Raw genomic sequence first — 20777 nt, forward strand, 5'->3', positions numbered from 1 at the left:
ACTCACAAAAGAGGCATTGTCTGTCCGGTGACCAGCCCTGAAGAAAGGCCCAGGGAGGTTTTCCTGCTTGTGTCTGTCTGTGGAAAACTACAGATGTATGATCTTAATTTGAGCCAGTTTGTTACAGCAGGAAAATAATCACACAGTAATAGGAAATGTGAACTATTACGTAAATTATAATTCATGGACATTTTTGTAGGGTTTGATACAGTTTTTGTTTGGGCAAATCAAGTCTGAAATTTAAAAGTGAAAATGACAAACTTTAGAAGCTTTTGAAAACTTTTGCATTTCCTGATCAAATTAAGATCCTACATCTGTACTAGGTGTGTGCGTAAATACGCAAACCCTGATGTGTTAAGGTCCCTAACCCCCAACATGCTTCTATGTTTGTTTACACTCTATTTTCCAGAATCAGTTTACATCAGAGCTGAACTGCTTGGCTTGAGACTTCAATTATTCACTCCGTTGGTCCTGTACATCAGGAGTGTTTTTGTTAAGCATTCTCGATCACCTATCTGTAAACACAGTGAATCTCCAGAGTGATGAGCGGAGACAGTGGAGAGCCCAACCTGTTCTGCATGGCGTTCCCAGTGGACACACCCTGTGCCAGTAACATGGGTCGGGGGGGAAGCCCCCTGCGTGGTGACGTACCAGGATGATTAAGGGCCCCTTCCTTTCCCGCTTCGAGGGGCATTGTCCCGGTGACAGGCACATTTTGCCTCGCTCAGGAAGTGTGTCTCGCTGGTCCATGGAGCAGGACGAGGGGAGAGTAGCCTACTGATGACACACACCAACGGTGGACACACGCCTCACCCATCCCCACATTCCCAGCCAGAGACAAGTTGTGCTACACACATTTTTAGAGTCTGTACCGTTGTGCTAGGTGCTCAAATAGTGTTGATGACCTGGTGCCAGGACTTCAGAGGGTAGAAAACGGTAGAATGTCCTAGAGAAAGCTGAGGGTTGATATATTAATCAATGTTAGCAACTTCAGCAACTAGCAAAAAATATCTCTGGACTAGAAGTAATGCATAAATATATCGATCTTTATTCATTTATTCACTTCTTATGCTTAGTTAATAACACAAATACATTTAGAGTACAAAAATCTATATTTGATCGAAAACAAAATCAGTGCATACACTTTTTTCCTCCACAATGGACACAAGACCCAATCAGTCCACATTAACAATACAAACATCATTTGGCAGTATTTAAGGGTGTAGAGACAGCATTCATAATAAATCTTATAGAATTACGTATTGTGCGGCAAAATATTATCTAGCAGTTTACACACACAAGCTATTCCCTCTCTCATATGTGTAACGAAACACTAGCTGGAGTGACTGGAATTTTGATTGAACCAAACATTTTGAATTATCCAAACCTTTAGACTCTTCATCCTGATCTTTTTCAGCCTTGTTTTAAAGGCAAGTACGTAGGCTAAACGTGCTAAAGGAGTCACCAGTATAGTGACCAGCCTGGTGATAACAAGGAGGATTCCTGGAGCCTGCCCTGCAAGCTTTAGTCACACTTTTAGCACAACAAAATGCATCAGTAACAGAAGATTTCCATTACAAACATTCCTGCTTACAAACAGTACATTCCTTCATCTTTACTAATGTAATTATAGTGTATTCAGCAGTGCAAACGGAATATACATCTGGAATTAAATACTGGAATGTTACATATCGGGTTGTCAAGGAGGCAGCGGGTACAAATCCTTTGGTTAAATCTTCAGTGTGAAATTAATAAGTGACATTGTAGAATATAAACCTAAATAAATATGCATTGTTTATTTCACTGGTGCTTTCATAGACACTCTTCATATGAAATTGTAACCCAAGCTCATGTTTTTAACTAGCTTTGTACACATACAAATAAACCAGTCTCTCTCGTATCATCCAATTTCCCTTTTTCCACTCGGCCATAACAATAATACACAGAGTTAGTCCCATATCGGGATAGGGGAAGGAATCCAAATATAACTTTTCATTTCAAATGGCTTCACGGTTTAGATATAGTATTAAATCCAAAGCAGTGTGGTCTTCCTCTCTGTTCTGCCCTCTCCTGTCCTCTTCATGCCTTGACCCCATTCAGAGACGCTGGGAGCTGGGATTCTATTGGCTGTTTAAGCTATTACTACTCAGACTGAGCCTAAGGGACTATGGGCCATATCCATCTACTGTAGACAACCCTGTCAACCCATGTGTCTCTCCATCTGAGTTGAAGGGGAAAAAGATTCCAAACAACAACATGTTGACTGGGAATACTGGAGATTGGAGTACTCAAGTGAAAAATCTTTTCAGACGGGCACATTCGATTATTCACAAACTGTTCCTGTAATCTGTCTGACAGGCTCTTTTTTTAAATCAGGAGCTTTAGCTCAAGTCAACCTGAGGAATATGCTTGAAAAGATCAACTTTGTGACACAAATATTTCGTCAACCGTATATCAATAATCATTACATAATAAAATAAAATAGCACATTACTTTCCAGTTTTCAATTCTATAAAATATTTGTACAGAAATAAAATAGTATCAATGAAAACACCCTAATTCTCCCATCTTATTTCCTTCTCATCTACATTTTGTATCCCCATGGTAACACATTTTTCATTTACACTACAGTATAAAATGCCAATAATACATTTCATGGGACTGTCATTCGTTACAAGTCTGGAATCGGTTGTGCTTCTTGGTGTTGTTCACAGTGGATTATAGGAATACCTGAGGCTGTCTATAGGTCTACAGAAGTCTATAGGGATCTTTCTATAGGTAGCTGTATGTGTGGCTATCAGAGTGAGCTATGGAGAAGGCCAGCAGTACATAGGCGAACCTCTGGGTCAGGCTGAGAACTTTACAGAAGAGGGCAGGCTCTTCTTCCTCCTTCCTGCAGAGTGGGCTGATGGGAAGCAGGCAGGCTAAGTGCAGATCTACAGTAAGTTGTCTCAGAGTGTCCCTAAGTAACAGATCTCACGTTGTAATAAAGCGTCTCAAACGTGTCTCTCTCTCAAGCCTCGGGGAGGAGGAGAAATGGAAGAAGTTAAAAAGAGGGAGGCAGCAGCCATTTTACAGTGCGCTGTGAGGCCCGGAGACAGAGTCAGAACAGAGGAGAACAAAGGAAAGGCCTCGAGGCATTTAGTCAGATAGATTCTCCCTGGGGCGGAGGGTGGACGGAGGGGCGTCTGCCACGGCGACGGCGTGGGGCTACACAGGTGGGGTGGAGTAGCGCACTACATAGCTGTAGTCAGGGGGCGGGCTGTGGCACTCCAGACCGGGCTCCAGGGACGAGTCGTCCAGGGTGAAGTCCAGAGAGGAGACAGGATGAGGGTACTTGTCCTTCTCTCCCTCAGTCAGCACCGACTCCTTACTCCTACTCACTGCCTTCATCCTGGAGAGAGAGAGAGAGATGCAACGAGAGAGAGAGAGAGAGAGAGACAGACAGACAGACAGACAGACAGACAGACAGACAGACAGACAGACAGACAGACAGACAGACAGACAGACAGACAGACAGACAGACAGACAGACAGACAGACAGACAGAGAGACAGAGAGACAGAGAGACAGAGAGAAAGAGACAGAGAGAGAGACAGAGACAGACAGCGAGACAGAGAGAGAGACAGAGAGAGAGACAGAGAGAAAAACAGCACATACATGGTTAATAACAGACTCAGTAAAATATAATTGACTTAGCTGCTGCCTTGGCAGGAACTAATGGGGATCCGTAAAATACAAAAATATAACAATAATGCATTTCCATGGTAATTGTTCATAAAGCATATCATCAATCACGTTCTCTGGCCTCTCTCACGGATGTTGACTTCTTCTACTCCCGTAAATGCTCCAAATATGAGTAATTGACTACTATTGTCTTCTGGTTGCTAGGAGTTTCCAGAACCTCTCTCACAGGGGCCAAGGTCGGCTCTCAGTGGGGTAAATCGCATGACTGACTGGCTGCATTGACTATGAGAGTGGTGAAATGACAGGGTGGTGTATTACAATGATTATATTCTAGAATGGATCAGTAAATGTTAGATTGGCGAGTCAAGTACTGACAACAATACTATCCCAAGCATTTCCACACATCTACAAGGAGAGAGAGAGCTAGAGAGAGAGAGATAGAGCTATAGAGAGAGGGAGCTCTACAGAGAGAGCTACAGAGAGAGCTATAGAGAGAGCTATACAGAGAGAGCTATAGAGAGCTATAGAGAGAGCTATAGAGAGAACGATAGAGAGAGCTATAGAGAGAGCTATAGTGAGAGCTATAGTGAGAGCTATAGAGAGAGTTATAGAGAGAGGAATAGAGAGAGCTATAGAGAGAGCTATAGTGAGAGCTATAGTGAGAGCTATAGAGAGAGCGATAGAGAGAGTTATAGTGAGAGCTAATGAGAGAGCTATAGAGAGAGCTATAGAGAGAGCTATAGAGAGAGCGATAGAGAGAGTTATAGTGAGAGCTAATGAGAGAGCTATAGTGAGAGCTATAGTGAGAGCTATAGAGAGAGCTATAGAGAGAGCTATAGTGAGAGCTATAGAGAGAGTGAGCGCTATAGAGAGAGCTATAGAGAGAGCTATAGAGAGCTATAGTGAGAGTTATAGTGAGAGCTAATGAGAGAGCTATAGAGAGAGCTATAGAGAGAGCTATAGTGAGAGCTATAGAGAGAGCTATAGTGAGATCTATAGAGAGAGCTATAAAGAGAGCTATAGAGAGAGCTATAGAGAGAGCTATAGTGAGAGCTATAGTGAGAGCTATAGAGAGAGAGCTATAGAGAGAGCTATAGAGAGAGTTATAGAGAGAGCTATAGAGAGAGCTATAGAGAGAGCTATAGAGAGAGCTATAGTGAGAGCTATAGAGAGAGCTAGTGAGAGCTATAGAGAGAGCTATAGTGAGAGCTATAGAGAGAGAGCTATAGAGAGAGCTATAGAGAGAGCTATAGAGAGAGCTATAGTGAGAGCTATAGAGAGAGCTAGTGAGAGCTATAGAGAGAGCTATAGTGAGAGCTATAGAGAGAGTGAGCGCTATAGAGAGCTATAAAGAGAGCTATAGAGAGAGCTATAGAGAGCTATAGTGAGAGCTATAGAGAGAGCTATAGTAAGAGCTATAGTGAGAGCTATAGTGAGAGCTATAGAGAGAGCTATACAAATAGCTATAGTGAGAGCTATAGTGAGAGCTATAGAGAGAGAGCTATAGAGAGAGCTATAGACAGAGCTATAGAGAGAGCTATAGAGAGAGCTATAGTGAGAGCTATAGTGAGAGCTATAGAGAGAGCTATAGAGAGCTATAGAGAGAGTGAGCGCTATAGAGAGAGCTATAGAGAGAGCTATGGTGAGAGCTATAGAGAGAAAGAGCTGTAGAGAAAGAGCTATAGACAGAGCTATAGAGAGAGTTATAGAGAGAGCTATAGTGAGAGCTATAGAGAGAGTGCTATAGAGAGAGAGCTATAGAGAGACCTATAGAGAGAGCTATAGACAGAGCTATAGAGAGAGCTATAGAGAGAGCTATATAGAGAGAGAGCTATATAGAGAGAGAGCTATAGAGAGAGCTATATAGAGAGCTATAGACAGAGCTATAGTGAGAGCTACAATGAAAACTATAGAGAGAGCTATATAGAGAGCTATAGACAGAGCTGTAGTGAGAGCTACAGAGAGAGCTACAGAGAGTGAGAGATATATATAGAGAGCTATAGTGAGAGCTACAGAGAGAGCTACAGAGAGAGCTATATAGAGAGCTATAGAGAGAGCTACAGAGAGAGCTACAGAGAAAGCCATAGAGAGAGCTATAGAGAAAGAGAGGGCGCTATAGAGAGAGTGAGAGCTATAGAGAGAGAGCGCTAGAGAGAGCGCTAGAGAGAGAGACAGCGCTATCGAGAGAGAGAGAGAGAGAAGAGAAAGAGAGAGAAAGAGCAGAGAGAGAGAGAGAGAGAGAGAGAGAGAGAGAGAGCTACTACAGCCCTCCCTTGTAAACCTCCAGAAGGGCAAAGGTGACAGTGATCGAGCGGCGACCCAGTGAGGGTTCTCTCCCCTCAATAAATAGATCATTCTCTGTATACCTCTGGTGACTGGTTCTCCCATGGCAGCGGCCATGGCAACATGGGTAAGGCTGTGGCTGTGCTCACAGGTTGTGGTCTTGTCGCTCTCTGCCCAGCGTTGTGCATCACATAGGGGCACAGAGACGAGGGGAGCACTGTAAATGAGTTGATGGGTGTGTGGGGGTGGATTGTGGCTGGGAGGGTACAATGGTTGCCGAGGGAGAGGATCCAGAATGTTTTTAATCAAACCAACACCTTCTGGTATGTTCATTTGGGGTTCGGAAGAGTTTCATTAATCGTGGTGAAAGCCACCGGCCGGCCCCATAAAAATGATATCAAACTCCCTTTTATTTCACGCTCCCTTTCTGTCAGTTTAGGATTATTGCATAAAAAAAAAAATCCTTTGTTAGCTGTCCTTGCTCATTTGAATATGCATTCGTACTAATCTTTTTTTTTGTCCAGGGAAGAGGTGTTTGTGAGCTGGGCATTTGAAAGATCTATATATCTATTTTTCACGCAATTCTGCTCCTTCAAGTACACAATGGATAATGTGTCATTTATGGCTGGGAGAGTATCTGCAGCCTAACCCGTCCTCAGCCCTGGTTCCTCTCTATTCCACAGGTACGACGGGTTATGACAAGGAGTGGTAGTAACTGTAAAAGTGGGTGGTTGCTCGCTGTATCACGAGAGTAAACTCTCTATAACCCGAACGCATCCCCTTGTTTACTCAGCTTGAACGCTGCTCGTTCTCTGAGCATGTTGAGGACCAGAGTGTAAGGAGAGAGAGCCCAGGGGTGTGACCTGCTACATTAACCCTGCGATTGGCCGACATTCAAAACGATAAACAATCTCTCAGACCTAAATCATCCACACAATGTACAGGCTGATCTTGGACAGTGGGTGTCCAGTACATGCATAATTGAATGTTTTCTCTATCTGAACATCAGCTCTCAGGTCATTGCATAGTGGAGCCTCAAAGACGCAGGGCGATGGTAGACGTTTCCTCAGACACCACAGTCTGTTTATACCAGACCAGATAACATCCAGGGCGATAAGACACCTGAGTCCACAACTGTTCCTCAACCAATGACAGTGTTGTTCTGACGACATCTGTTATATTGACTCTGGACAGAGTCTGTATCACAAACCTCTTATGTCATCTCAAACTATGGCGGTTGATTGACGTATGAAAGACTGCCTCTACTCTGAACCTTGACAAGTAAGCTGTCGGAGGACGTCTCAATCAGGCCCGGGCAGCCTTTTGGCGAACGCCAAAGCGAGTTTTAGTGTGTGCTCTTAAACCACCCAGGCACTGAGTCACACTTCCACTGGGCTTTTGTTCCCTGTCGTTTGGGTTGTCACCTTGGGGCAATATTCCTCCCCCCAAGTCCTTTGTCTCGCTGGGGCTATAGCACGCTTTCTTTTGACAAAAGTGAAGACCAGTCATTGAGGTTAAGGGGGTGAGAGGGACTGTGTGTGTGTGTGTGTATGAGTGTGTGTGTGTATGAGTGTGTGTGTGTGTGACAATTCCAACATCGACATTCCAGGCCAGCAGGTGGGTTTCCAGGGCAGGGCCAGCGGCCTTCCTCTCCTTTTCCCCCTGGCACTTTCTGCCTCCCCTAACTCTTTATCCTGCTTCTCTACCCCTCCCTGCCTCCAGTGCCTCTGCATGTGGCTCCTCTGCCTCTTTCTGCCTCAGCCTGTGTCTCTGGATGCTGTCAGTGACAGGGATAATGTGGACTCACGCCAGGGCCATGATGCTGAGCGGTCGGGCCAAGGACTCCAGGCGCTTCAGGGTGTTCATATCATCAGACGACAGGCCCATCCCACTGTCCGACTGGCCCCCCTGCACGTGCAGACAGAGGGAGGGAAATGGGAAAGAGAGGGATAGAGAGAGAGCGCAAGAGAGAGAGAGCGATAGAGGGAGAAACAAGGATGAGAGAGAGGAAGAGAAAGTGTCAGAGTCCACCAAAATGGTCTTACATGTCTATTCTTATAGGCCAGATGTTTCACACCTTACTAACGGGGCAGCTCTGTACGCGTGGTTCAGAGAAATCACCATGTTAGCACGGCAAACCAAAATTGGTTCTGTGAAAGTTCCCAGAACATTCATTAGGTCGCGGCAAATGTTCTCATAAGGCAAAAACTTTCCAGTCTGCTGATGATCATAGAATGTTTGTATAAAACATTCGCCCGATATTGCGAGAACGTTCCTAGAAAAACATTTAATCTGTTCTTTAAAGGTTCCCATAATGTTTCATCAGGTGAATATTTTTTGCAACCTAAAATAAACATTGTAAATTCAGCAAAAAAAGAAACATCCCCTTTTCAGGATCCTGTCTTTCAAAGATAATTCGTAGAAATCCAAAATAACTTCACAGATCTTCATTGTAAAGGGTTTAAACACTGTTTCCCATGCTTGTTCAATGAACCATAAACAATTAATGAACATGCACCTGTGGAACGGTCGTTAATAAGACACTAACAGCTTACAGACGGTAGGCAATTAAGGTCACAGTTATGAAAACTTAGGACACTAAAGAGGCCTTTCTACTGACTCTGAAAAACACCAATAGAAAGATGCCCAAGGTCCTTGCTCATCTGTGTGAATGTGCCTTAGGCATGCTGCAAGGAGGCATGAGGACTGCAGATGTGGCCAGGGCAATAAATTGCAATATCCGTACTGTGAGACGCCTAAGACAGCGCTACAGGGAGACAGGACGGGCAGCTGATCGTCCTCGCAGTGGCATACCACATGTAACAACACCTGCACAGGATCGGTACATCCGAACATCACACCTGCGGGACAGGTACAAGATGGCAACAACAACTGCTCGAGTTACACCAGGAATGCACAATCCCTCCATCTGTGCTCAGACTGTGCGCAATAGGCTGAGAGAGGCTGGACTGAGGGCTTGTAGGTCCTCACCGGACATCACCGGCAACAACGTCGCCTATAGGCACAAACCCACCGTCGCTGGACCATTCAGGACTGGCAAAAAGTGCTCTTCACTGACGAGTCACAGTTTTGTCTCACTAGGGGTGATGGTCGGATTCGCGTTTATCGTCGAAGGAATGAGCGTTACACCGAGGCCTGTACACTGGAGCGGGATCGATTTGGAGGTGGAGGGTCCGTCATGGTCTGGGGCGGTGTGTCACAGCATCATCGGATTGAGCTTGTTGTCATTGCAGGCAATCTCAACGCTGTACGTTACAGGGAAGGGGTCCTCCTCCCTCATGTGGTACCCTTTTTTTATGAGTTTATAATTATCAACACCACTGGACAGTTTTTTGTGTTTTGGGAACATATCTTTTGTGATGTTCCCACAATGTTTCCACCAGACTCTTCCCACAACCTAATGAAACATTCTGGAAACTTTTAAATTACAGATAAAATGTGTTCTGGGAACGTTCTTGCAACATCAGGCGAATGTTTTATACAATCATTGTATAATAATCAGCACGACTTGACAGTTGTTGTGTTATGAGAACATTTACCGCAACCTAACGAATGTTCTGGGTACTTTCACAGAACCAATTTTGGTTTGCTGGGAAAACATTAACACTCGGCTCCCGAGTGGCGCAGCGGTCTAAGGCACTGCATCTCAGTGCTAGAGGTGTCACTACAGACCCTGGATCGATTCCAACATTCTTTGAATGTTTTTGGGATGTTATCATGCTAATGTTAGATACAACCCTAACTAGAACTTCATGGGAATCTTAGCTAATGTTCTGGGAATGTTCCCGGTTTGCTGGGAGGTTTGGGTCACTTGGTGTTCAGCGTGAGAGTGGGATAGGGGTGATGGGTTAATTCACCTCATGGTTGTCGTTAGAACCGTTCTCCATGGTAACCTCATCAAAGGTCTTCACACTTGCTGGACGGATCTTAATGTTCCTGAAAGAAAACAATTTCTAAAGTCAGATCCTAATGTAGGAAAAATGTCCCAGTCAGGGAAATCCAAGATTACACAGGCGCCAAAAAGCATTGAAAAAACACAATAATCGGGAACATAATCAATTCAATCAACAATTACATAGTCTCGGGGGAATTGATCTTTTAAAATAAACCCTATTTTCTTGGCTTTCCAACACAGAGAGAGAATCAAATAACTGCTTAATTCAGCTTAAGGGATAACTGACATTAAAGCATTTTAATACATTCTCAATAAACCCACTCGTAGGACCTGTGAAAATACGAGGGTTTAACAAATATTATTTTAAGTGGACATGTATCCTGGTGCAGGGTCTGTGGTTTGGGAGGAAAATCTTCGAAGGGGCCACAATGCTTTGGGCTCCCTCACCATCAGACTGCCAGGGTATATAGTTCTCATCCCAATCTTTATCAGGTCTTTCATTGTCCTCAAGCAGATCTACTTGCACTTCTTTAAGAGTAAGTACCTGACCCGCCAAGCAAAGCATATGTAAAGAAAATGGAGTGTGCTTTGGACAATGTACTGTATAAAGAGTGGGGAAATGATTGGTTGTTATCTTAACACTCAGTTCAGTTAAATATAACACAGATTTAAAGAGAGATTAACGTTACCATTAAGCCAAGATGCCCGTGGAGACATTACATTTCACTGTTGAAATTTCTCTATTAAATGGTATATAATGTACATAGACTTACGGCAGAATTCTTCAACTAAGCGCTCTTCAATATGTATATCGCTGAAGCGTTACAGATTGCGTGATAGAAATGTTAAGATAATTTCCCATTGAGCCGACTTATGCAGTGTTTACCGCGAATGCAGTCTCCACTAATGCGGGAACATTGCCTTTAGATTTCAATCACGCTGCAATGCTGAACTTCCACAATGCAGATTGACTAGAGCCCTAAATTGCAATACAATAAATGTGAGAACCTTATTCAATACTGTTGTGAGCCACAGGTGTGAGTGTGATCTTGTGTGTTAGGTTGAGGGTAATATCTCTCTGTTAGGTTGAGGGTAATATAGCTGGGTAATGTAGTGTACCGACTGGCCAGCTGACAGACTCATCCTTCTTACCAGGTGCTCCCTGAGTCGCGGTAAGAGAGTGGCCTGGTGTTGGTCTCCTCTGACAGGGCCGTATTGGAGGGGTCTCCCTCCTTAGACAGCAGGGCTGCTATAGGGATGTAATGCTTTCCCTCCTGAATGGACAGAAAGAGGAGAGAACACAACATGTCAGACCAGAGGCCTAGCTTGCAGCTATCATAGACGAGAGGTCTAGCTAGCAGCTATCATAGACCAGAGGCCTAGCTAGCAGCTATCATAGACTAGAGGCCTAGGTAACTGCTATCATAGACGAGAGGCCTAGCTAACTGCTATCATAGACCAAAGGCCTAGCTAGCAGCTATCATAGACCAGAGGCCTAGCTAGCAGCTATCATAGACCAAAGGCCTAGCTAGCAGCTATCATAGACCAGAGGCCTAGCTAACTGCTATCGTAGACCAGAGGCCTAGCTAACTGCAATCATAGACCAGAGGCCTAGCTAACTGCTATCGTAGACCAGAGGCCTAGCTAACTGCTATCATAGACGAGAGGCCTAGCTAGCAGCTATCATAGACTAGAGGCCTAGCTAACTGCTATCATAGCATGACGGAAAGCACATGCGTGTGAAGCTTAGGGAGATTTGAGCTTGATACTATTCGTGTGCTTCACAAAAATCCATCCAGGACTATCAGGGAATGTTGCCAAAGAAACCAAGGTCATGCCTAATAAATCCAATGTGGAATGTCTGAGGAGGGGGTGATGATGCTGGTGGAGACAACATCGCTGACTGGCCTGTAAAGGAATTAGTCTGTATGTAACAGACCTATATTAATGAAAGGGTTGAAATCCTCCCTGTTCAGCTCTTTTCTGTACTGTCAGGATGGGTTCCCATGAGGTTGGTTTTCAGCGAGAGTGATCTGTTATGTTATAGAGTGTTTTAGTTCTGTGGTTTTATTCTGATGGGAGGTCTGGCCTGCTATCATCTCTTTACTATCCCCACCACTGTCTGGTCTCATTTTAGTCCTGTCTGTGTGTGTCTGGTTCTGTCTGCAGTTAATGAACTATCTGGACCTGGGCCCAGTTGCATAAAACATCTTTTTTTTACATTTTTTTTTACCTCTTTTTTCTCCCCAATTTCGTGGTATCCAATTGTTAGTAATTACTATCTTGTCTCATCGCTACAACTCCCGTACGGGCTCGGGAGAGGCGAAGGTCGAAAGCCATGCGTCCTCCGAAACACAACCCAACCAAGCCACACTCCTTCTTAACACAGCGCGCATCCAACCCGGAAGCCAGCCGCACCAATGTGTCGGAGGAAACACCGTGCACCTGGCAACCTTGGTTAGCCCGGCCCGCCACAGGAGTCGCTGGTGCGCGATGGGACAAGGATATCCCTACCGGCCAAACCCTCCCTAACCCGGACGACGCTAGGCCAATTGTGCGTCGCCCCACGGACCTCCCGGTCGCGGCCGGCTGCGACAGGCATAAAACATCTTAAGTGTTACCTAAGTGAATTGTTTAATGACGTTGCATAGAGCCCCTCAAATATTTCCTTAGGTAAGGGCATACTTAAGGGGTTTTACGGTAGTTTCAAGGCATGTACGGCAGAAAGAGTATCTGTTTACCATGGATACGGCCTGAGATCGCATGTATTTTGTGAGATGGCAAAAAAGTACTTCTACAATCAAGACAGGATAACCAAATTGATTCAGAAGATAATAAAGCATGTTCTTGTAGGGATTTTTTCTCTCAACTTGTTTCTATTACTTTCTAGCACATCAAGCGAACTTACAGAGTAGCTAGCTATCTACGCAGCTACTATAGCTTTGTAGCCATGGATAGTGCACCTTCCATTGTTTAGCTAAGTAGCTAACTGTTAGCTAACTAGCTAGCTGGTTGATGTTTTCCTTTTGAAACCAGGGCAGAGGAAAGCAAGATTCACCTCCATTCTGAATGAAGCACCCGTAACTTGTTAACTTCATTTAAGGGGGAAATGCACCTTACAATATTTTGTGCAACTGACTTAAATTTAAGGAAACTTTAAGTTAAAATGAAAGCTAACTTAGGGTGTTTTATGCAACCGGGCCCTGGGCCTTATGTCTGGGAGAGAGGTGAAACTGGGAGCATGGCTGTAGATATCTGAGGAAGTCTCTTCCATTCTCTCAGTGACTTTGTTTTAAACTGTCTTTTAAACTCAAAGTTTTGGGCATTATAAGGACTTGATGGGAACCTATTGTTTTGTTCTCGCTGGGGAAACAGCCAATTTTCCATCAGCACTCACAATCGCTAATTTCCTTCTCCCTCTCTTGATTCCATCCCTCATTGTCAAAATCATTCCATTACCACAAAAGCAGCCCTTTCTTTATTGATAGTGAAGGAAAGTATAGCACAAGACTATGTTTTTGTGTCATGGTTTCATGGCCTAAATGATTTAGATGTGTTCAATCTGGTCATCTTTCAGCTGGTGGTTGGGGCTGGTGATGAGGAGTGATGGTAATGTGAAATCTGTAATCCTCCAGACCTTTGAGGACGATCTGTCAGTTTTTACGATAAAAAGTGATCCTCCTCATTCCCTGCTGGGTTTGGGATGTTTCCATTGTCATAAATGACCGTTGTGCTCAAGTTCTCCAATGTTAAATCCTCCCCAAATGTACAGCCTCCCTCCCACATATACTACTGCTGCACTAAATTGACCACATTGTGAATACCTTAATACAGAGCGTATGATATTGCATCATATTAGTATTACTGTTGTTTTTCCTACAGTTTTGAAGTGTGGTTCCTCTTACGCGCTAGCTACTTTTTCAAAGGGAGCCAAGGGGGTTGTTGAGTGTGACTTCCCCTCCAAGTTCCCGTGAGCACCCCCCTGGGCCAGACTCCTTCGCATCATCTCCAGTCTGTAGTGCTTTACTCAGAGGAGCCTGAATAGTTGCAATTTGTGTGAGTCACCATCCAGAACCAGGGACTAATTTCATTGTTAAAAGTGGTTTTGTAAGGACAATGTGGCTCAAGTACTTCACTGGGTTTTAGCTTACCCCACGGAAGTGGTTTTGAGCTATTTGCCTAAACTTGACTTACTTAAACCCTTTTACTCTGTGAGGAGCATACGTCATCCACAAATGTTCTCCTCCACACTGTTTTGGCTCTTGCCTCAGCTACAGACATTTACTGGTCAGAAGAAAAACAGTACGTCACCACAAGCCTTAAGCACTTAGATGAAACAAGGCCCTTCCACAACTCTGCTGACCTCTGATCTCCAGGTCACCTTGAACCTGGTCTTCATCATGTGACACACCTTAACCCTTCATGGGTTCAACCACCTTCACCTAGTCACTCATTTCAGATTAGTGGTACCCTCACGGGTGGAAGGAATGATAGAACAAAGCCATGGGGATCTTACCTGCTGTACGCTGGCCTGTAGCAGGTCTCCTAGTCTCTCCACCAGTTCAGTGAAGGTTGGCCGGTCTCCTGGCTCAGCCTGCCAGCAGTCCAACATGGTCTGGTATCTGAGGAAAAATACACATAATGTAATTATGCTGGCTCGCAAGTGCACATTAATAACAAAGACACACTGTGTAGCTATACTGTTGAGCTAAACTCAAATAAATTATGGTAATAACATGATAATCGCAAGTATTCACATCCATATAGGTTGCTAGACTTGCTTCGCTCTGCAGTGCCTTGAGAAATTTAACCATAAGGCAAACAATACTCAATCTTTTACAATCAGGAGTGTTTTGACATTCATAGAAACCCAATGCTCTCCTCCTCCACCAGACAGGCCCTGTGTGTGTGTGGACGCTGACTGACACGAGAGATGACCTGTAGCTGGCATTCACCCAAATCAACTGTCATCTACAATACTCATATACCAAATATTTCATTTTCCAACGATCATCTGGTCTCTGGGGCTGTATCTCGTTCTCTAGGTCTCGGTGTGAACATTAGGAACCCCCACCCCTCAGCTCTTTGACGAGCTGTCAGCGTCTCTGCCCATGTGGGAAGACTCAGGGCCGTTATGTGCTGTGTTTTCACTGCAGCAGTGGCCTGTAATAATGGCCGGACTCGGACGTGGAGGAATTCAGAGACGGAGCGCCGGACGCTGCTGCTGTTTAAATCAAACCCCATAGCCAACGTGGTGAACGAGCTCGGCCGGGGTGTTGATGAATCCCTAGCTCGCTTCATACTATGGAGCGCGGCCCCCAAACACAGAGGCCCTTACGTAAACACAGCCAGGTGCCCATTAGCTCCATTATGTTCCTCTGATTGGCACCAGATTGAGTCAATTTGAGTTTGGAGAAAATTACAGTAAAAAGCAGATGGTCCATTACGCCCTCGATCCTCCCCCATACCCTCGCCTTTTGCCCTCTCCATCTGTGTTTGTATTCAGGACACCTAGACCTTGGCTTGGCAAGACGTCTCCTCTCCCCTCTGTGCGGTGGAGATTGGCTGGAGGAAGCGGCTGGGCTGTGATTCCCATGTTCATGAGTGTCCTTGGCCAGGTGGAGGGACTCCTAACATCCTCAGTGACAGGATGGAAGCCCAGAGTAGACCACCATGGCCCACATGGCCAACAAATCAAGAGGAGGGGATGTAGACAGCATTGTAGACAGCACAATTTCAACCCTGCTTCCTGTCTGCTTCGTAATGGGAAAAAATTGGTTCCACCCCTCTTCTGTCTCTTTAGGGAATACGCTGCCGTGGGGGGCCATTGTGGTGGTACGAATTCCAAAGTCCACTTCTCTCTTCCCTGCAGGAAAGCTGTGGGACGTTGGGAGGTGGACATCCGTTTTTCTTGATTCCTGCGTCTTGAGGAGCGTCTTGCACATTCTGATGAGGATGCATCAGATCGGAGCGCCGTTAGGCTGATGGAGGAAGTGGACCTTCCAATCTTCTAAACGGAGGGACACATTCCTGATGAGCCAGTGCAGCAGCAGCAGGGTAGATTTACCACCCCATATCGCCTGGCCCTACGGCCCCTTTCATCATCCATATAACGGGGGGTTGGGGTCAAGGTCAGGGGCTCTGGATCCCAGGCTCCCACACACATGATCAACATCAGGCCTGGGAGGCTCTGAGGAGAAGTGTGGGAGACAGGGGGGTATTACCCCTGTAGAATAGAGTGCGTACCGTGTGTACAATAGAGTGCGTGCGTTTCCATTTAAACTGATATCAGCAGGTTGTAGTTCATGGTTCCTTGGCATGAGCTTAGCAGAGTGTTATCTGCTCTCTCTATCTTAATTCGGTCAATGGAGCACTTTGCTTTGAACCAGAATTGAAAGGATCTTAGAGAGGAGAACTTGGCACCAGTGGGTCTGACTGGATCTACAGAGCTGCTATTTAGTTCTATTCCCAGTCCCCACGCTCTAAGACTCCAGTCTGGATCATATTTTTGCAGGTCAACTCTAATCACCATCTCCCATGTCTCCGTGATACATCCATTCAATTGGCTGCAGTTGGCACAAGATGTTTTAAACATTCTGGACATCCCGGTGGTAAAGGGTTATAAAACATAAGTACAGGATTGATCCTTTCCAAATGAATAAGACAGAGGGAGTTTAACTCCACCACGCTTTGTCACAAATTAAAACCAAACGCTACGCACAGAGACACACACACACATAGATTGAGAGCAGTGCTCAGGGTGTGAGAGCGAGGGGTCCGTTGGGAGTAGGTTGTAAAACTCGCAGGGTTGGGTGCGTTACTTTCTAACTGTAATCCGTTACAGTTGCTAGTTACATATTCAAAATAGTAATTAGTAACGTCATTTTTGGATGACAAAAACTCTGTAACATAATCTGATTACTTTCAGTTACTTTTAGATTACTTTCCCCATAAGAGGCAATATTACCAATTGAAAAACATCTATTGCGGGATACATCAGTGTTAGAGTTTACATAGCTGGCCTTAAATGGATGTTGCATGTTATTTTATGGGTTGGTTATGTAGGCTTCTTCTAACCCATTGCTTTCTACTACAGATAATAATATATTAGCTAGGTAATATCTTTACATTAAAAACCAAAGTCTCTCAGATTTACAGTCATTCCAATTAATTTAACACACCTTGATCTTCAAGAATACGAATTGGAAATAAAATAATAAATAAAATGATTTGGGGCGTGCTTATATTTCGACTATTTCACACATGTTCAAGTGTGTATTAAAGCACGTGTGAATTGGCCTTTTTTTTATTTATTTTTTGCATATTCCACTCTCCCTGAGACACCCTCGGAGAGTGGGGTCACAACCAGGGGCTGACATTATCAATGGCAGCCCTGGAGCAATTAAGGCTATGTGCCTTGCTCAAAGGCACATTGACCTATTTTCACCTTGTTGTCTTGGGGATTCTAACTAGCGGTCTGACCTTTCGGTTACTGGCCTAACTTTCTCACTGCTAGTTTACCTGCCACTACCTGGAAATATAGATTAGCCAAATTGTTTTACCGGAGCATAACCCAAAAACTAAAGACTAATTATACTACTCTGTTGTTTATGATTTTGTTGTCATGGAGCAAGGTTTCCCAAACTCAGTCCTGGGGCATCCCCTAGGAGCATGCTTTTTTTTGTTGCCCTAGCACTACACAGCTGATTCAAATAATCAAAGCTTGATGATGAGTTGGTTAATTCAAATCAGCTGTGTTATGCTAGGGCAAAAAAATAAAATATGCACCCAGGGGGGCCCAGGACCGAGTTTGGGAAACCCTGTCATGGAGGACTGATTGGGCTCATTGCTTCAAGTTGAAAAATAAATGCTGCTCTTATGGAGTGGCATGCTTTGAGCAGTACCGATATCTCAATCATTTGCAGCTGTTGAAGTCTATCAAAAGTGTGCGAATTTGAGCATTTGTCCATTAGGCCTATGGATATTAAACAAATTATATCAGCAAGAATTAGATTGAGCAATAAAAGCCCCACTCGTGGTCTTCTTAAATGAAACTTGTTGTTGACACTGTGGAGCACAATACCACGAAGGAGTTTAGAAGGGAGGAACTCCCTCAAACTTTGATTCCACAGGCTGGGATCCGCACTGTGCAGCTGTTGCAAAAGCACATTTTCAACTGTCTGTCCACTGGTCGCAAAAACAATGATTGATAGGCAGCTTAAACTTCTTGAATTCAACCATCATTAGGTTAAAATACACTTTTGTGAACAGCCATCCACAACAACCACAATTTGCAAGGCGCAAAAAATAGCTAAATGAGAGAGTAGCAGAGTGATCCACATCTTTGCACTATGTACAGTTGAAGTCAGAAGTTTACATACACTTAGGTTGGAGTCATTAAAACTCGTTTTTCAACCACTCCACAAATTTCTTGTTAACAAACTATAGTTTTGGCAAGTCGGTTAGGACATCTACTCATTTTTCCAACAATTGTTTGTTGGAGGTGTACCTGTGGATGTATTTCAAGGCCTACCTTCAAACTCAGTGCTTCTTTGCTTGACATCATGGGGAAATCAAAAGAAATCCGCCAAGACCTCAGAAAAAAAATTGTAGACCTCCACAAGTCTGGTTCATCCTTGGGAGCAATTTCCAAATTTCCAATTTACTAGGATTAAATGTCAGGAATTGTGAAAAACTGAGTTCAAATGTATTTGGCTAAGGTGTATGTAAACTTCCGACTTCAAGTGTAGATACTATATCAATAATAAGGGATATCTGTATCGGCTGCACTCTTAGAAAAAAGGGTTCCAAAAGGGTTCTGCGGCTATCCCCAAAGGAGAAGCCTTTTTGGTTCCAGGTAGAACTCTTTTGGGTCCCATGTAGAACCTTCTGTGGAAAGGGTTGTACATGGAACCCCAAAAGAGTTCTACCTAAAAAAAACTAAAGGGGTTCTTCAAAGGGTTCTCCTGTGGGGACAGTCGAAGGACCCTTTTTGGTTGTCGTGAGCATCTTCTTTTTCTAAGAGTGTACACCACTGCTGTCGTCCTTACCTCCAAGCGTTGTATAAAGTGTATGTATAATCTTTGGACGCCGACATCAGTCGTAAGACATTAGCCTAAAAAAGGCTATTCCTTCTCTTTTCACTCGATCCATCAAACGCATTTTGTGAGTCATCATAGAGGTCTCTGACTTGTGGTCACACTTGCTCAGGGGGACCAAACAAAAATGTTTGTCTTTTTCAATTACGCTATTGTCTCATCGCTGCAACTCCCCAACGGGCTCGGGACAGGTCGAGTCATGCATCCGTGACCCGCCAAACCGCGCTCCTTAACACCTGCCCGCCAGCTGCAGCAATGTGTCGGAGGAATCACCGCTCAACTGACGATCGAAGTCAGCCTGCAGGCGTCCTACCCGCCATAAGGAGTCACTAGAGCATGATGAGCCAAGTAAAGACCCCCCGGCCAAACCCAACTGTGCGCCAACCTAAGAGATTACCGGTCTCGGGCCGGTTGTGACACAGCCTGGGATCGAACACAGGTCTGTAGTGACACTACAAGCACTGCAATGCAGTGCCATAGACCGCTGTGCCACTCGGGAGGCCAATATTTTCCCTTTTTTTCAATGTTGATTTGAATGTCATTGAAAAAACAGAAAGGTGTCATAGGTTCCTTTCTGAATTTAAAAGTAATCCTAGAAGTAATCACCTAGGTTTTCAAAAGTATCTGTAATCTGAATACAATATTTTTGCTGGTAACGTAACAGATTAAAGCTGCAGTTTAAAAGAAAATCTGTTACATGTAATCCATTACTCCGCAACCCTGTAAACTCGGACGTGTGCCATAGCCTGGGACAGTGAGTGAGAGAGAACCCCAGGACTTAGTCCTCCCTGCTGAGAAGCCACCCAGTCACCTCATAAAGGCAACAACAACCCCAGATCCCCCTGTCCAGTGACCTCATAAAGGCAACAACCCCAGCTCCTCCTGTTCAGTCCACCTCTCTGCTAGACTAACAGCACTGACACCACAGGGGCAGGAGAAACCACCCTAGACTCCCCCAAAGATATTCTGTTTCAGCAGCACCGTCCACATCTGCCCTGCGTCTGATCCCCCTTGTGTGGACAAGGGAGGGGAGTCTCCCGCTCCTTGCTCTCATTACCCTGTGTCCGGCTACCCCCTGGCCACTCCCCACTCCCACAGTCTTTAATGTGGGGCTCAATTACGACCGCATCGATGTCAGTCTGAAAACGGATCCGCACCTCGCCGCCCACCACACCCCTCGGTAAACTGCCAATCAGCAGCACCTGTCTCCCCTCCGCATTCAGAGCTGGATTACCCATGATGCCTATCAAGCCCTGTCACTCATTCAGACGAATGAAGGAGCAGATACAAGCACTCTTTTCAGCTCCAGTATATCGATATGGGAGGCTTTTCTTTACTGCCCTCTAATGTGTTGCCCTGAGTAAGAGTTCCTGGTGGATAATTACCCTCAGGAGAGGTTGGGGGATACGTTGAGAGGACTAGAGGCATGCGTCGGGGTCTTTACAAGTTTCACGAGCCAAGTGAGCTCGATGCATTATGCACTGCCAAGAGGTGAGAGAGCTTTCTGACATGGGCCACTCTTCAAACTGCAAGTGTGTTCTTTTTTTTGCCCTGAGTTAGATGGTGAGATTGGGGTTTGTATGTTAAGTAATGGAGTAACAAAGATCGCTTGATCCTTACATTTCAGAGGAGGAGTATTCCGGAGCTCTCATCCTGGTCCCTTCCTTCAGTCGGCAGCAGAAGTCCTCGTCGATGTGTAAGCCGGGATACGGAGAGGCACCTGGGGGGTGGGGGATTATCAGACACTTCAATCTCCCACACAGAGAGGGCCCGGATACTTTTCACAGATTAGAC

General features: G+C 44.8%; 1 protein-coding gene across 1 annotated transcript in view; it reads right to left on the reverse strand.

Annotated features, from left to right (window-relative positions):
• Positions 1 to 1025: 1025 nt before the first annotated feature.
• LOC139581277 (vascular endothelial growth factor receptor kdr-like) overlaps positions 1026 to 20777 on the reverse strand; it is an 81278-nt gene continuing 61526 nt past the window's right edge. The window contains exons 25-30 of the mRNA XM_071410854.1: positions 20604 to 20703; positions 14402 to 14507; positions 11038 to 11159; positions 9848 to 9926; positions 7777 to 7877; positions 1026 to 3394 (exon numbers count right to left, since the gene is read on the reverse strand). Coding sequence (XP_071266955.1) covers positions 3211 to 3394; positions 7777 to 7877; positions 9848 to 9926; positions 11038 to 11159; positions 14402 to 14507; positions 20604 to 20703 — 692 coding nt within the window. The 3' untranslated portion in view covers positions 1026 to 3210. The remainder of the gene's footprint in view (positions 3395 to 7776; positions 7878 to 9847; positions 9927 to 11037; positions 11160 to 14401; positions 14508 to 20603; positions 20704 to 20777) is intronic.

This window comes from Salvelinus alpinus, chromosome 7 (assembly GCF_045679555.1).
Source record: "Salvelinus alpinus chromosome 7, SLU_Salpinus.1, whole genome shotgun sequence".
NCBI lineage: Eukaryota > Metazoa > Chordata > Actinopteri > Salmoniformes > Salmonidae > Salvelinus > Salvelinus alpinus.